The 17,691-nt window shown below is 43.9% G+C and overlaps 1 protein-coding gene across 1 annotated transcript in view; it reads left to right on the top strand.

The window, feature by feature from the left end:
- Positions 1 to 17,691, top strand: part of UMODL1 (uromodulin like 1) — a 96,618-nt gene that overhangs the window by 77,044 nt on the left and 1,883 nt on the right. Inside the window, exons 17-22 of the mRNA XM_025215422.1 lie at positions 377 to 834; positions 1,561 to 1,703; positions 2,698 to 2,934; positions 3,670 to 3,829; positions 12,590 to 12,674; positions 17,066 to 17,273. Of these exons, the coding sequence (XP_025071207.1) occupies positions 377 to 834; positions 1,561 to 1,703; positions 2,698 to 2,934; positions 3,670 to 3,829; positions 12,590 to 12,674; positions 17,066 to 17,253 (1,271 nt within the window). The 3' untranslated portion in view covers positions 17,254 to 17,273. The remainder of the gene's footprint in view (positions 1 to 376; positions 835 to 1,560; positions 1,704 to 2,697; positions 2,935 to 3,669; positions 3,830 to 12,589; positions 12,675 to 17,065; positions 17,274 to 17,691) is intronic.

The raw sequence follows: 17,691 nt of genomic DNA, 5'->3' as shown, positions 1-17,691 counted from the left end.
CCAGACTTCCCAAATTGCTCAGCAGCCAGCGGCTCTTATTGTGAAGGTTTGTGCAGCAAAATCTGACCACTCATTTTTGTGCCTAAATGAGAGCTGAGCAGTTTTTAAATTCTGGATTCCAAAAGACTTATGGAAGCTGAATACACATTGTGAGTGAATCAGTTATTGCATTTCTAGAGACATTGAGTTTTTTCCTGTCATTTTTAATCAAGAGAAAGCTCCATTGTGCAGTACCTGCAAGTGATCAGTTAAGAAAGAAATCTACTTTTTAGCCAATAACTGAGTTTCCTTCTTAAAAAAACTCAAAATAAAAGGAAGTCCTTAAGAAATGAGTTAGGGTCTACAAATTGGATTAAATCTTTTTATTCCTCTACAGCATTTCCTCCCAGTAGTAGTCCTGCAGCTACAGATGACAATCCTGCAGGCAGCACAGTTTTTCCTGTGGCACGTTCACTGCCTTGGGCACATGTATCTTCACTTGCTGCAGAAGATTCCTTTGCTACTAAACCCAAAGTTCTGGAACACGCTATGTTCTCTAGCTCTGCAGTACCTCAGGCCTCCTTAGACTCTATGTCAAATGTCTACCATTCTCCACCAGTCACCCCTCTCCCATTCATTGCCTCTGCCCAGAGGCTTTCTATAAAAGATGCTGTGAAGGTATTCTGTGAAATTGAGAAGATTGTCATTGCAATTCAGAAGAAATTTCTGCAGCAAGAATCTATCCCAGAATCTTCGCTTTACCTTGGGGAACCTCATTGCAATGTGAGCTTCAGCAATGACACCTCTGTTGTACTGCAGACAGGGTGGAACGAATGTGGAGCTGAAGTACAAAGTGTAAGTCATCTGAGTGGGTGAATATGAAGAAACATCCAGGTCCAATACTTCTGTGTCCCTACTGAAGGTAGTAGGAGATACTGGACTACGGTGTGCAGTGGGGCAGTTAGTTCTTGTCAGAGATTCCTGCTCTGATGAACCAAGAACTCAGCTCTTCTTGTACAGTGAAAAGTGATCCTTAAACCTAGGTGGGAAGTAAATGGAAGGGAGATGTTGTTGCCTCCAATGCATCCAGAATTCTGACCTGCTTCCCATGCCACCTTGGGTTACAAAAGCCCCTAGTGGTGGTCTTCTCTTGATTTTCATAACCTCTGCCTTTTTTCAAAATATTTTTTACTGTAATATCTAAATAAATATCCCAAGCAATGCTGTACTAGATAGTAGACACTGAGGAGTAAGAACCTTTTGTGGAAAAGGGTATGGCATCATATGTATCTCATATGCCACACTCACAGAACATGAGTCATAAATGCTGAGTATTTTCATGGAACAGTGACCATTCTGGCTTAATTGAGAAGAGCAGGTTTGTTCAGTTGAGAAGAGTATTTTCTAGTCCTGAAATGACAGAGGTAATAGATGCTGACATGTTTGGTTTTCATGGCGAGGAGCATACAGAATTCCTAAGATATTGCTTATGGTTACCAGAAATAGTTCACCAGGGGGACTATGGTGTTCTCAGAAACATTAAGGTTCATAAATTGTCCCTGGTTCCTTCTTATTTTTCAGAATCTGACTAACACCTCAGTGAAAACAATACTTCGGAATGATATTTCCTTGCAGGGAGTTATCCACCACTTGAAGATTGTGAGCCCTATTCATTGTGTATTTCAAAATGACCTCTTGACTTCATCTGGATACACTCCAGAATGGTAAATAAAACCTTTCTTTGACTTCAGATGCTAATGGGTAGAACTGTGTAGCTGTGGGGGGAAAGAAATGCTATGTTCTAAGCTGTACTCTAGGGACATTACAATAAGTGATGGAGGCGAGGTAGCAAGAAGGGCTACAGAGGTGATCACTGGCATGTGAGACCCTGTAGGAGCAGCTTTAGCAGCAGGGGTTACCCTTGCCCCCTGAGTTACAGACTAGGGGAGAAGGGAGGGCAGACAGTGGAAGAAGCAGGGTACAAGAAGGTGAGGCCCTGCCCCCTCTGCTCTTAAGTGAATCAGTGATTCTCAACATTTTTAGACTCAAAGCACCCCTCCATATCTTTTCTGAACTTAGATCTATTTAAAACGCTCCCTTCCCTCCCTCCCCCCACCCCTTTTTGGGTGTATGAGTGATGTGTGCCACCAATCTTGATTCAGAAGACCATGCACCTCAGGTATCAAAGTTTGGGAAATGCTGTTCTAGTGCATTTGCAAACCTTGGCCCTTCCTCCTTATCCCTATAACAGAGATCCTATCTGGGCCTTGGTTACTGGACCATCACCTCCCTCCTCTCCATCACTCTCCTGCAGCATGTCCAAACAGTTGTGTCCTTCTCTTGTCATTCTGAACAGGTCACTCTCTCTTTGAATCCCTTCATTGGCTTCCTCTTGTCTTCTGCATCAAGCTTTAGCTCTCCTGGTTCTGAGCCTTGAAGTAAGGTGCAATCCTCTTCCCTTGGTGTTCTCTCCTTACACTGCCAGTACACTTCACCCTCTGTAGCTTCCTACTCTCATCTCCACTACTCTTTTCCATACTTCCCTTAGGTCTGCCAATGTAACCTGGACCGACCCTCTCCTGAAAATCCTAGCATCATGTTGGCTAGCTGATTTCTTCCTCACTCTGGTGGTTCATGGATGCCAGAAAACCAAGCTTTATATTTCTCACCTATAGAAACATACTATTGAATCTATGATCTTTAAAATTGTCTTTGCAGGGTTTACACCATTTTTGAGGATTTACATGGATCTGGACGCTTTATTACTGAAATGCAGCTGTTCGTTGGAAACTCTCCAATACCCAAAAATTTCAGCATTTCAGCCAGTGATGACATACTGATTGAAGTAGGAATTCATAAAGAGGGAAGCAAGCTCAAGGTGGTCCTCACTGAATGCTGGGCAACTCCATCCAATAATTCAGTGGATCCTCTGTCATTTGCTTTTATTAACAACAGGTATAGCATATTCTGCAGCTGGAAGTGATGTGCCAGCTTTCTAGCAGTATTACCTTTTAGCTTGAAGACCATTCCGTGTAAGTTAAGATGGCTATTTATACATTTTCTTTTAAGTTCTCTTTTTTATCTGCCATCCAAGAATCATTCTTCTTTTCAAAATAAATACCTCAGACAGTTTAAAAGGGATCTTGGTGAGGTTGGGGCCTTCCCTTAGTATTTGTAAAGGAGACATTTTTTAGGTGTTGGTTTTGATCCCTGATGTGATGGAGGCAGCTTTGGTCATTAGAACCACAGATTCATTTGACAAAATGAACTTGACTAGCCTGTGGCAAACTAACATCAACCGTTCAGCAGTAAAAGGTATTCCATATGTGAACTCCATTTGCTTTCTACCTTTTGTAAGCTCAGGATTAAATTTGGTTTCCTTCCCCCCCGCCTCCTTCCCTCCCCTGCCGCCTCACAAATACTGATACTGCAGTACCCCACTAATGCTTGTCTTTGAATTTCCTGTTCTGTTTAGATGGCCCAGTGCTATTGTCCAGTGGTACTGTTCAGGGGATAAGTCTACAACCATCATCTTGTTACCACTGTCCATGATAGAGAATACTATATAGAATATCTAGCTATCGATATTCAAAAACAGCTTAAAAGCTGAATTACAAAGTACTGTTGCCAGGGTATATAACACTAATAGCTCTTAGTTATTTTGTGTGTGTTCCTGTTCCTGTGTTTCAGCTGCCCAGTCCCAAATACTTACACATCTCTCATTGAGAATGGGAACTCAAGCAAAGCTCAGTTTAAACTGAAGATCTTTTCCTTTGTCAACAATTCTGTGGTTTATCTCCACTGCAGAATTCGCATTTGTGTAGAGACTCCTGAAAGCACCTGCAGGACGGTAAGGGGTTTGCTCCTTTAAACTTTTTCTATGTGACTATGTCCTATATACTACTCCAGCTGGAAAATATGCTTCCAAAAGTATTGGCGTCCTCATCCTTACTTCTACATTGCCTTTCTTTTTTCAACTGGAAGCAGTGAGAGGTAGAGAAACAATACAGTCATATGTAAGCCCCCATCTTCCCCTCTTTCTGTTTTCCATTGCCTAGTTCAAGTATGGAACTTAAAAAGTGGTATGAAAGGTTGGGAGCTGGGTGGCTTAGCCTTTTACTCTCAAATTGGTGGTTACTGATCTTCAATGACTGAAAGAAACCTATCATCTGATTACTCTTGCAAAAAGAGCAGGTAGTCTCAATACTGCTCCTCACTGCATCTACACCACAAAAATGGTCAACTAGCACCTTTACTCACAGTAATGGCAGAAAATTCAAGAACAGAATAACAGTCCATATTTTTCCCTAAGCACTGTTTCTACACATCATGGCTTTGGCACTGTGTGAGGAAGCTTGCATGGTAACTATCTAGTTCCATGGAGCTAGGTTTCTAGTACCGTCAATCCAGCACCTTTTAATAATTACTTTAAAATAAGATAATAATGAGCAATATGTTGATGACATAATCTGTGTCAACCTTTGTCTTCTGAGTGTAATAAAAAAAGACCATAGTTTCTATGTAGTTCCAGGCATATACCATATACTATTCCACCTTTATAATTTGTTGCTCATGGAAAACAAGAATAGGGACTCTCTGCTGGCTTTCTCTTTTTACTGAATGTATAAGGATCTTTTCCTTTTCTTTTGCCAAAATTATTTTCATTGGCTCTTTGATCCCTTATGTAAGAATTTTCTCTAGCCATATATCATTCAATTTTGCCTCAATACAAAGCAAATGATACCTCCTAGTAGGGCATATGAGATGAAAATCTGTTCCTGTCTCAAGTTACAAAATTCTCCCCAGAGAAAACAGAAAAGAGGAGTTAGACATTCAATTGAAAAAAAAAAAGGAGGGCACTAGGTCTGACAGCTAATTATTTATGTAAGATTGAATATTTAAAGTAACACCATGGTTTATAGGGCTTGACAATTTACTTGACTATAACTTTAGTTTCTATTTGACAAAATTAAACAAAGAAGAAAAGGTAATAGGGTTAGAGTTCACTTCTTCCCTAAACACACATTCATTTGTCAAAATTAACTTGACTGGCTTGTGGCAAACTAACATCAACCTTTCAGTAGTAAGAGGTATTCCTTATGTGAACTCCATTTGCTCCGCATGTGCCTGTACATCTGGATTGGGCCATAGTGTTTTAAAAGGTGGGTAAGTATCATTAGCTCCATTTTACAGAGGGAAAAACTGCGGGGCAAAGAGGGGCAGGGATTCTCCCAAGCTCACGCAGTTAGCTAGTAGCAGAGCAAGGAACAGAATATATGATCATGTCTATGCTGCTTCTCTGCTTCTCAGGACTACTGCTGAGGAAATGAACCCTGCCTAGTTGCTCTTGTGCTGCCCTCACTCAAGCCTGGTTTAGAGCCAATGTATTTGATTTAGTGGTCCTGAACGTATGCCCAAGTGATAGCCCACAGAGGTGAGGCTGGAGTGTGTGGCCAGGGTCATCTAATTCAGATGTGCTCTCTAATTGCTAGGTTTGGTTATGGGTGGAGAGGGAGTGACTGGATTGCCGTTCTGGGCTTGGCAGGGATGATGTGTAAACATGGAGTAGGTTGCCAAAGTCTCAGCCCAGCAACATCTTTGCTACTTCTCCCCTTTTGTAAAGAAAAGGTAATACAAGGTACACAATCTGGACAAAGCCCAGTTGGGAGGAAATGTAGGGAGCATTGCAGGGCAGACTCATGCACAAACCTACTGATGGACTAAGTGTTTAAATAAATGATCTTACTTCCTAGAATCTGTGATATCCTGTTTTTATGTAATAGGTGATATCTCAATCTCCTACAGGACAAAGTTGTAGTACCATGGACTAGATTACCATGTTAATTTGGTACCATGGTAATAATCTAGTACCATCCCACATGACCCTAAATAAGACATGCACCTTGGTTTGGAGAAGGCAGAATGAAGAAAACGATTTTTCCAGAATTTCTGCTGCATTTAGCTCAGTCACCTTCCCTTTCCTGCTCAGGCAAAAGCTAGTTTTAACTCTTTCATAGTTGAATTGGCTGTGAGGATGCGTAAATGAGATGAAGATTAGGCTGTCTCTGCTTCAGTTCATTTGTGAAAAGGTTAAAACTATAGCTACTGCCAAAGCCTGGACTTTCCCCTTCCCTCCACGTGGCCGCTGGGTAGAGAAAAGGAAAAAAGCAGCAGTCATTTTACATTTTTGTGCTTCTATTCCAGGCGAAAAAAATCAGCTTCCCCACTTAAGACTGAACTCCAATTTTTGGAGGGTTTATTTTTTGGGGAAATTCATTGTCTTGTTTTTTGCTACAACCACAGGTTTTGTTGAGAGAGGATCTGCAGTAGATGTAACGTACATCGTGGTGTGTTGAAGTGTTTGATATAATATTTTACAAAGTATTACTTGCCTATTTAGTCCAAAGTAGTGTGAACATGAAAACTGGCTGAAGAACTACACACAAAGGGTAAAGAGCAGTGAACAGATCTGAGGAAAAGACTAGGAGGAGCCACAGAGATCAATATTGTATTTGTTATTATCTTAACATCTTTTATTAGATGGGCCAGGGGAAGACTGTGCCAACCCAGCAGCTCCAGAAACTGGTACATGAAGCAAGGGGGAGTTCCCACTTTTATACAGAAAATCATAGGGGTTAGGGTCACAAGCCAAAGGGACCAAAGGGAGAGAACAGGTAAAAGATAAAGAAACATCAACACTGTTATAAAATACACTAAGGGTTCAAAATATGGAGGGGGGAGGGTTTGGGGGGGGTGGAGGTGGGGTCTGAGCCTCCTATAAGAGATGAGAGCCCTGCATAAGAGACAAGAGCCCCCATCCCACCCGGCACCTTTTTAAGTAGCTCGGGTGGTGGTGGCAGCAGCTCCTTCTGGCTGCCACCGTCACAGAAACCCCCATGAGTTGGAGTTTAATTCGAACCCTGCATACACTCAGCACCTCAATTTCTGCCACACACCACTGGAAGTGTCCCCAAACAAGGCTTTAGTTCCTAAAGTGCTCAAACAGCAGCCTGCAGCTGCCCCCAAATCTGAGTCCAGCTCCTTCAGTCCACAGTCCTGACTGACTGAGCCAGTGAGATCTTCAGCTCCACTGCACGCTTCTCTGTGTAGGGCTGATCAGGTTCCACATGCAGGCTGCTCTTTCTTGTCCTTACTCCAGCCTCAAGCTTCCTCTTCCCCTGAATGTTTCTGGGAGTTGCAGTCCAAATTAACAGTCAGCACAGCTCTGCAGACTGCTCCCTGGTTCCACCTGCTGTTACACACATTACACTTACATTACAAGACTAAATACATTAATTGCTGCTGATCTCAATTAGAGTGGTTTCATGATGGCCTATTTTCATGGACTTAATCAGAAAGACTCCTGGTTTACAGCAAGGGAGGTGAGAAGCTTTTTCTACGCCATCTTTCTTGTAGGATATGGAACAAGAATGGAAAATGCATTGCCTCATATTAATGAAAGTTTATCTCTTATGCCAGGGGTTTCAACCTTTTTTAGTCTAAGTACCCCCAGTGGCCAGACACCGAGCAGGGAGGGCAGGTAGCACGTGGTTGAATGCTGAGCAGGGCATGGGGTAGCACATGGCCGAACGCTGAGTGGAGGGAGGGGTAGCACACAGCTGAACACTGAGGGGGGGTAGCGTGCAGGCAGATATGGAGCAGGGAAGCAGGGGTGGCTTGTGGGCGGGCGGGACGGAGTGCCACCACCTCCCAGGAGCAGGGCCAGGGTAGGGTGAGGGCAGGGAAGCTCACTGGGCGGGGTGAGGGCAGCGGTGTTCCTCTGCGGGGCAGGGAAGCTTACCAGGCTGGTGTGTGGTGGCGGTGGCCATCATGTGTAAGCTTTCCCACCCTGCAGAGGGGCACCGCTGCCCTTACCCTGCTGTGGTCCTGCTCCTGGGAGGCAGTGGCACTCCGTCCCTGCCTGCCCTAGGACCGGTCCAAGTACCCCCAGGGGTATGTGTACCCCCAGTTGACAACCCTGGTCTTATGCAAATACTGTTAATTTGGTGCATATTATGAATTTAATTTCAAAATGGCCTTGTGCAGGATTAGGAGAGGATGGTGGAGTGATGAGAACTTTGTAGAAAACACAGGAAGATGGGAAAAGGAAACCATCAAGACAGTCAGAGCAGGGGAGTGAGGGGCATTTGGAAACTATTGGGTATGTCAAAAAAGGATGCAGGGTACACAGAACCCCTCAGAATGCCAAAGTAAGAGTGTTAAGGGTCACCAAAAAAATGGTGGGAAAATCGGAGAGAAGCAGGACTGGGCCTTGGATGCCTAGGTTGAACTGATTTACTAGGTTAAACTGGTTTATTGTACAGTTGATTGATTTATGGGCCTGGCTGCAGGCCCACATGTTACCAGACCTGTGCAGAGAGGGAGAACTGGTGCTGTTAGGTTAGAATCATAGAACTGGAAGGGACCTGTAAGATCATCAGGTCTGGTCCCCTGCCAAGGGCAGGAAGGTATTGGTCTCAGATGAGCTCAACAAGGTGCTTGTCCAGCCTCATCTTGAACACCTCCAAGGACGGGGACTGCATCACCTCTGCTGGGAGTGTGTTCCAGATTCTGGTGACCCTTACAGATAAAAAGTTTTTTCTTATGTCCAGCCTGAATTTACCCTCTTTTAGCTTATGCCTGTTGGTCCTCGTCCTGCCTTGAGGTGCCTTCCTGAAGAGTTGCTCCTCTACATCTTGATGCTTACCTCTGGTGTACTTGTAGGCAGCTATCAGATCTTCTCTTACTCAGACTGAACAGGCCCAGTTCCCAGAGTCTCTTCCCATAGGGCCTATCCTCCATGCCCTTAATCATACGGGTGGCCCTTCTTTGTACCCTGTCAAGCTTATCCACATTCTTCTTGATGTGCGGTGCCCAGAACTGGGCACAGTACTCCAGCTGCGGCCTCACCAATGCTGAACAGATGGGGAAGAGCACCTCCCTGGATCTATTGGCCACACATTGGCTGATGCAGGCCAGAGTTCTATTTACCCTGCTGGCAACCTCATCGCTCATGTTCATCTTCTGGTCAATCACAACCCCCAGGTCTTTCTCAGATGCTGTGCCAGCCAGTGGACCACCACCCATTGTTTAGTTATGGTGAGGGTTCTTCCTACCTAGGTGAAGAACCCTGCTGTTCTCCCTATTAAATCTCATCTGATTCCATTCTGCCCATGAATCCAGTCTGTCAACGTCGCTCTGGATCTTTACCTTATCTGCTGATGTGCCCGCATTTCCCCTCAGCTTGGTATCATCTGCAAACTTAATCATTGAGCTTTCCACCCCATCATCCAAGTAATTAATAAATATCTTAAAGAGCATGGGTCCAAGCACTGATCCCTGGGGGACACAACTGGAGACGGCCCTCCAGGATGAGGCCATCCCATTGATTACAACTCTCTGGGAGCAGCCTCTGAGCCAGTTGTCCACCCACCTCACTGTAGACTGGTTCAGCCCAGTACCCTCCAGTTTGTTTGAGAGAATGATGTGGGAAAAAGAAACAAAGGCTTTACTGAAGTCTAAATAAATTCAAGGTTGCTAATTCCTTTCATACAGTGGGTAGGGAAGGACTGAAGCCTTGGTGCTGATCCACCCCTCTCACTGAAAAAGTTGGGAAATCAAGTTGTGTCAGGAAAAGGTTTCAGAACCTGTGGAGAAAGGAAGGATTGAACTGCAGTTCTGAGTCCCAGTTTGATTTTTGCTGTGTTTCTTCACTACTCCTTATTTGGCCTGGCTTGAAAATGACATCCAGCCCTACCTGAATTAGGTAACCCACTGTAAAACTGAATGCTCCTCCTCCTCTTCCTTCTGATGTGTCTTCTGTCTCAGGAAATACCTTCACATTTAAGACCTGACCTTAGCTCAGAGGTTTAGAATACATTCTTTTTTTCTCTCAATCTTGTCATTCCTCATTTTCTTGGTATGGGAGTCTTGGACTCGCTCAGCTCTGGAATGGAAAAATGTAGGTGAAAAAAACCTCTCATAATAGGAAATGGCTAAGATTCAAAATTCTGTTTTTGGAAGAAAGTAGGACAGAGCCATGTATATAACATTAATGTTATTGTAGCCTGGATAGTACCCAATTATGTACTCCCCTCTCCAGTTGAAGGGAATGTTAGCAGGGCAAGTGCATTGTGGGGTGAAACTCCCCACTACATGCAGTTTCCTCCTTCCCCTATAGAGTAAAGCCAGGATACGTCTTAGGACTTTAACTATATACAAATTTATTAATACATAGGAAGAGTTAAAAATGGAACATATATTAAAAACATGGAAACTATGTGCAATATATATACTCTGGATGCAGGTGAGGGATCTGGGAAGCAAAGGTCTCAGTAAACATCATGCAACCTTATGCTCTAGTGAAATACTAACCTACAAAGCATGAGGTGCAAATTCACAAAATATGAGACGCAGGGTTCACAAAATATGAGACACAGAAACATCAGATGAAAAAGCTACATCTCTAAAAGGAACAGAAGAACAGCCCTTGTTGTCCTGGGGCAGTGGCAATGCCCCAAAGATAAGGAGAGGCAAAAGATCCTCAGGGCCCTTCAGGCTCCCTGCTACCCAGCTTGAATAGCCCACGAAAGGAAACCCTCAAGACCCCTGGGAGCCCTTTCCCTTTGGGGCTTTCCCTCCGGCTGCTAGCCCCAACTGATGGGGTGGAATCCCTTCTCCCTTGTGAGAATCCTTCTTCCCGGGGCAACTCACAACTTTCTGGGACCAATGAAGCTGCGCTGGTTGCCCCGGGCAAAGCGTTTCCTCCCTCAGCAGGGAAGTCCTCAGCTGCCCATGACTCCCTCTGGCCTGGGCCCTCTCTAGGCCCTGTGCATTGTCCTGTGCACCGATGACTCTTCTCTGCCATGTGTCCGGCCTTGTGCCAGGGGTTGGAGATCTGAGCCACCTTGTGCAGTACTGGGGTCTTGGTCCGTCCCCAGGTCCTCTGTGCACCACCTGTGCACCGTGTTCCCAGCCTTGTGCCGGGGATTAGAGACCCGAGCTGCCTCGAGCAGCTCCTGGATCCCAGTCTGCTCCTGGACCCTCTGCGCACTGGCTGCGCACTGACTGCCCGGTCTCGTGCCAGGGGTTAGAGACCCAAGCTGCCTCATGCAGCTCCCAGGGCCTCAGTCCCTCTTGGACCCTCCATGCACCAGCTACGCACCAAATGTCTGGCCTCATGCCAGGGGTTGGAGACCTGAGCTGCCTTGTGCAGCTTCCAGGGATTTGGTCCCTCTTGGACCCTCCGTGCACTGCTCTCCACACTCCCTCGCGGCAGGGCTGGGGGATGTTGCCGCTTTCCCCTCCCCATTCGACAATTTTCTTCTGGGCTCTTCAGAGGCAACAGCTTTGCCCCACTGGCCAGCTCTGCCAGCTCTTCTTCACCCTCTTCTCTGTTCCTCATTGCAGCCACTTGTGTGCCTGGCATGCTGCCTTTTTATTCCCTTAGGGGCTATGCCCCCAGATTGCAAATGGAATCAGAGAGAGAAGGGGTTAGGCCCCTTTCAGGTCTGGCTCTTCACCTTGCCCCTGGGTAGGGGCGGGGCAGGCCTCCCCTGCCATCACCTGATTGGTGGGAATGCCCCACCAATAGCTTGGAGCGCTTCCGAGCTGGCAAATCAGGCTGCTGTTGGCAAGCCCGCTACATTATAATATAGTATTATTATATGATTAGAAACTGGAGCTAAACATCCAACAGAGTGTGTAATAACTCTCTACCTAAATATGTATTAGAGTTTGTCCTCATGGGAAAATTATACTGATATAAGTTACAATGTGAATTTAAGCTGACACATTTATACTGGTGTAATTCCTCAGGTGAATATTCTTATTCCAGTATCATAGTGACATTACTGACTTTAGTTTGTTCTGTTTTGGAAGGCACTTAGGGCAAATGAGAGGAAAAAAATCACTCTTAGACTAAAACAGGTATCTATATAGGGAGTTATACATTTATTAGTTTAAGTTCTCCTTTTGGTATATCAGTATAACAAGTGAAACTTTCTGATGTAGTCAAGCTACCCTTTGGGCTTACCTTTGTATTCTTTGTTTTGCATATTGCATTTACACATTAAAGCTTGTCTCAGATTAGTCTGTAAACTCTTCAGGAATGGCACAGTCTTTTATAGGAGCACTGATATTGATGAAAACTGTTATGTGTAGTATATTGCAACCTATATAATAATAATGAGCAGTGTTGTTGAGGAAACATTCTGCAACTCATAATTCCTTTTTCCCATGTCCTAAGAGACAAGGAGAAAGCTAGCTAGCATATTACTACACTGTACAGAAAATACTAAAAACATGGTTTCTGGGCTTTCTTTTTTAGGCATCTCTAGGGTACCACTGGGCTACTTATTTGTTCCAAAGTCCCATTTATGGAGGTTCCAATGTTGTGACTGGCAAACCACAACATATCTTGCTAGTGCCATTCTCTCTGATCTTCTCTTTTTAGCTTCTTTTTAAAGGCCAAAGGTTATTGTTGAGAGAGATTGAAGGCAGTATCTGGGATTTGATGGCCAGATAAATTCTTAATTCTTTAAGGTGGTCATTAAAAGGCATAAGGTATAACATCTGTGATTAAACATAGATCTTTGGGGGATTTTTACAGACCTGCAATGGTGATCGATCCCTGAAAACAGGCGAAATTATTGCCACGCACAGAACTTCCTGGGGACCCCTGTGCAAAGCTGCTGGTAAGTTATAGATGGTTGCAAAAAGTTAAGACTAATTATTTAACTTTTTTAAGATTCTGTTTTACTGATGGGTGAGCCTCAAAGCCTTCTCTGTTAGGGAGATACCCATACTATATATCTGAGAAGCATGATTGTTGATTGAGATATTGCTGATATTTTACAATAAAATCTGTGCTGATTGAGATACAATGATTGTCAACAATTGGAGGGGAAGAAAAAAAAAAGAAAATGTTCTTTGCAATTATATGTGCTGGGAATCAACTGGAATTATTTACACAGACAAATAGGTAGTTTGAATTATACTGTCCTGAGCCTCCCTAGTATTAAGTATCACAATCAGTATTTTTTTTTGTATAGTGTCCTGGCAAACTAGCCCTGTTTTTTTAGAGCGCAGCCCATTAAGCTCTGAAGACCAAAATCAAAGATGATATGAGGTGATATAATATAAGTCTGATACACTCCCCTAGGCTCCCTAACACAAAGATCTTCAACTAGAGTGCTGTGGGGTGCTATGCAATCTTAACACTTTAAGTATACAAACATGATTCACAAGATTAACCCAGAAATTCCAAATAGGAATCTGTATTGTCAAAAGTATTTGGATCTGTTATGGACTTTCCAAGATCTTTGCAACAGAAGAATTGCTCTATTTTTCTGCAGTCAAAAAAAATGAATAACCACTAAGAGCTGGCAATTTCTGAGGAGTGCCTCAAGTCTAAAAAGGGGTGCCTCAGGTGTGTCTACACATGCTATTAATGCTATAAAAGCCTAATGTGCAGTAAAATACTGCACAGTAAGCTTTCCCTGGGAGATCTACATGTGCTTCCTGTTGGGAGCAAATCTGCTCCTAACAGGAGCAGCCCGGTACAGGGCTGCTCCTACTCTGCTCTGGCTTCCTACAGCAGCCAGGAGAAGCTCCAGGCTCCCCTGGGGTACTAGCCCAGGCACTGGCAGGAAGCACGGAGGCCAATTCCGATGTGCACAGGGCCAGGAGAGCTGTGTCACCTTCAGAAATAGCTGTCTCCTGGCCCTATATACATTGGGAGGGGTCCTGATATGCAGGGGTCTGGGAGACAGCTGCTGCTGCAGAACTGTCCAGGCTCCATGCACATAGGGACAAGTCCCACGCATAGCAGAGCTTCCTTGTGCAGGTCGGGGCTGGCTGGGAGATGTCTTGCTTCTGGGGAAGCTCCCAACCAGCCCCTGGGTGGGCAGGGAAATCCTTGATCAGCTGAGATATGGCTGGGAGCCATCCTGCTTCTGGGGTAGCTCCAGGCCAACCTCTGGCTGCTTGAGGATTTCCCCACCCAGCTGAAGACTGGCTGGGAGCTGCCCCAGAAGTGGGACAGCTCCCAGCCAACACCTGAGGAATAGAAAGCTCCCCAGTCCCAGTGCTACTTGCCTCCTGGCTATTGTTGGGGGACAAAGAGCTACCCTGTCCTGACACTGCATAGCTCCTGGCTCCTGGGGGGGAGCCAGTAGCTGAGGAGCACCAGGACTGAGGGAGTTCCCTGTTCTCTGTCCCCCCCTGGTGTTGGGGATGACCAGGAGCAAATTTGCTTTTGGTTAGCATCGACACATGCGCTGCACAGTATCTACTGGGCAGTTAGTTTACTACCTGCATTTACAGGTAGTAGCTAACTGGGCAGTAGACTAATTTACTGCATGGTAAATGGTGCACATGTGTAGGCAGTGATGCTTTACTGTTATTAGATTAGCCCACTGTGCAGTGAAGTGTCTCATGTAGACACGCCCCTCCAGTCTAAAAAAGATTGAGAACCACTGACCTAACATATACAAACTTTTTCTCCCTTACATCATAATAATGTAATACCAAAATGTTGGAGGACTGGAATAAGTTGGAATTGGAATAGAGTCTAGTCTACGCCTTCTTTTCATGCATTGGAGGTAGGACAGAACACTTTTGGTGTCTCATTGTGGCTTCTGAGGTATGAGTTTAAGCCCCATTCAGAATTTACACCACAGGCTGCTCCCAGTCACCCTAACTGTACCTGGTCAAAGTGGCTTAGAAATCAAAGATGGCTGGATGTAAGGCAAATTACCTCCCTTCCTTGCATGCCATTTGCTATCAAAGCTGGCATGCCTTTACTACACTAGCCCAATGGGCTGCTAGGCATGGGTTGATTTTTGACTTGGTGCCTTGCCATGTACTTAGCACCAACATAGTCTCCTTTTCAGTAGCGGTGGCCTAGGAATAGGGTAATCTAGGGAAGAGTTAGTGCCAGGAAATCTGCACTTCCCATCTGAATTTATCTCTAAGCATTCTTTTTAAGTGCCATTGTTGCCTGAAATTCATAGTTGGTTGCTGCCATCATTTTGTTTTGTTTTAAAAGTTTATTTTTTGCATTTTATTTTGTTTTAATTTTGTTTTTTACATATGGCAATTAAGTCCAGTACATACAATTGTGTATAATATTTACCAAATCTTTCTTGCATTTGTATTTGGAAATACTGTCACCAATGTTGCATACTGCTAATAAATGATGGACACTAAATTTATGGACAGATGATCATACTGTGTGCTACTACTTGTATTAAAAAAAATAGTTTTGGTATCCATAGATGCTGACTTTGGTTTATGCTAGTGGGTGCTTTTTTTTGGTTCCTGTGCTGAGCCCCATGCATGCCCAGAAGAGGCAGCATGTTACTTCAACCCGGCTTGCCCAACATGGCTTGTGGGTGAGCACCCGCTAATTTTTTTTTGCAGGTGCTTGAGCATTGGCGCACCCATGAAATTGGTGCCTATGCTAGTATCCAAATTGAAAATATTAGATACTACTTTCCACTCTGCTGCTACCTCACATCCCTGCCCAGACATGTTTATAATTTTAAGTGTGAGATTAATTTTAAGATTTTAATGTCTAACTCTAAACATAAAGGAAAGGTAAGCCTAAATGTGTGACAGCAGGGGAGCAGGTATAGTTAAATGTTATGAACCTTTGCTGTTCAGGTTGTACAGTGATGTTACTCTGCTTGCCATGTACTGTAGCAAGTGGTACTGCTAAGTGTAGATCTAGGGTACATGCAGACATTACGTGTATATCAATCTAACGAGGGTTAGGTTGATCCAAGTGCTGACACATTCAGGGAAGTTAGATTGGACAAAATATAGCCAGCCTGATTTAACTCAATTCACTTGAGGAAGTGCATTAAGTTAGCTTGGGTATGGTAGCTCAATCTACTGAACATGTATACACGTTAAGGGCACAGCCCCAGGGCTGGGAAAGCCCAGCCATTCACCCTAGCCCTGGGACTGCACTTTTCCTACCCTCCCCACTCTGATTGGACTATATTTAGCCCCCCTGACCATCTCCAGCCCTGGATGAACAGTGCCCTCATGACTACCAGCCCCTTCCTGATCCTGTCAACACTCCCTACAGACCCACTAGCCCATCCCCAATCTCACCATCACCCTAATTACTTAGATCATGTTCCTGGTCTGGCTTCTGGCACCAGCAAACAGGTGACCAAGCTTTAAGTTGCATGATATAGATTGAGTCCTGGGAACATCTACATGTGCCTATAGATATATGTTCTACCTGCGCCTAATATTGGCAGTGCTAAGGAATCCAGGGATTGCCATGTGCATAGTATATCTTCACTTCAATTCCATGGCTTTGACTTTTGGATTCACAGATAAGCAGTAAATACATTAAGCATTATTGCATTACATCTGTCTTGGAAAAATCACATGGCTTCTGTATCCTGCACATAAGCGGTTGAGAACAACACCTTAACAAAGAGTTTATATTTGATTGCATACAGATGTCAGTAACTTGAATGTCCATCAGGTATTGGCACAAGCTCATAACCAGTTGGGTGCCTTGCTGGCTATGTGCTTGGATGAATACCTTGTTTCCTTATGCACATCAAGCATGTACTTAAAAAGATAAGAAGCATATGTAAATTAAGAGCACGTGCACAAATGCACATATGTACTGAAGACTGAACACCTGTCTTTAGAGAAGTGTTTAAATATTTGGGAAAAAGATTGAATTTACTCATGGAATAATGACAGTAGGACTAAAATCAATGGAAGTTGTATCTGTTTGGTTATCCTGAAAATAGGACAGCATGTCAGAAATCTATGTATTCATCTCGTCCATTGCTTTGTCATAATTTTTACAGAAAAAAGTTTAGAGCCAAATTTCTAAACACCAGCTGGAGTATTCTTGGTTTTTAAGTCACAGATGTTTTTGTGATAATCACCCTCCCAAAGTGACTTAATTAATTTTGTATTTATACTCTTACCACTGTGCTCAGCTACTTGATGCACCCTAAATTTTATGCAAAATCTTACTGCTCTGCTGGGTTCTTTAATCAGGAACAAAGTTTTAGAATTCAAAAACTTTTATCTTTTCTATTTGTAGCATCTGATTCAAAGACAAGAAAGGAGCCTGGGCTAGGAGTTGGGTACATCATCCTTATTGTCATCACTGTGTTTGTTTTTGTGCTGGCAGTAGCAGCCATTTTAATTTTCCAATACCAACGAAAGACTGGGAGTTACAACTTCAGAATCAAATCAGACAACTTTAGCTACCAAGTGTTCTATGATTAAATATTCCAAAGTTATCGCATGTAAGTACTAAATCATGATCAATTCATTATTAAACGCCTCAGCTTTTCCTTTAATGCTGAAATGTTCACAGGCTAGCATTTTCTAGTTTAGTGATACAGGGAATATTTATATAGTGGATTGAATGCTTCCCACTCCCATGGGGAAATGGGAGAATTGAGCATCTAGTCCTTGCTTTCCTCCCTTGTACTTGGACCCATTATCTAGATAGGTCCTACTGGGTAGAGCTGCCAACTCTTACTGGAGCTATTCTGGGAGATTTTTTTTCTCCAATATGATGTAATGTCATTAAGTTCATTTTCTTAAAATAGCTTATTAAAATCTCCCAGATTGCTTTCAATAGTTACTGAGAGATCAATGCCGATTCCAGTAGACTCCTGGCCAGTCCAGGAGGGTTGGCAATCCTACTACTAGGGAAAG

The sequence above is a fragment of the Alligator sinensis genome, unplaced genomic scaffold, assembly GCF_000455745.1.
Source record: "Alligator sinensis unplaced genomic scaffold, ASM45574v1 scaffold840_1, whole genome shotgun sequence".
NCBI classification, from domain to species: Eukaryota; Metazoa; Chordata; order Crocodylia; family Alligatoridae; genus Alligator; species Alligator sinensis.
The sequence above is the reverse complement of the archived record's forward strand: the minus strand, read 5'-3'. Positions and strand labels throughout refer to the sequence as shown.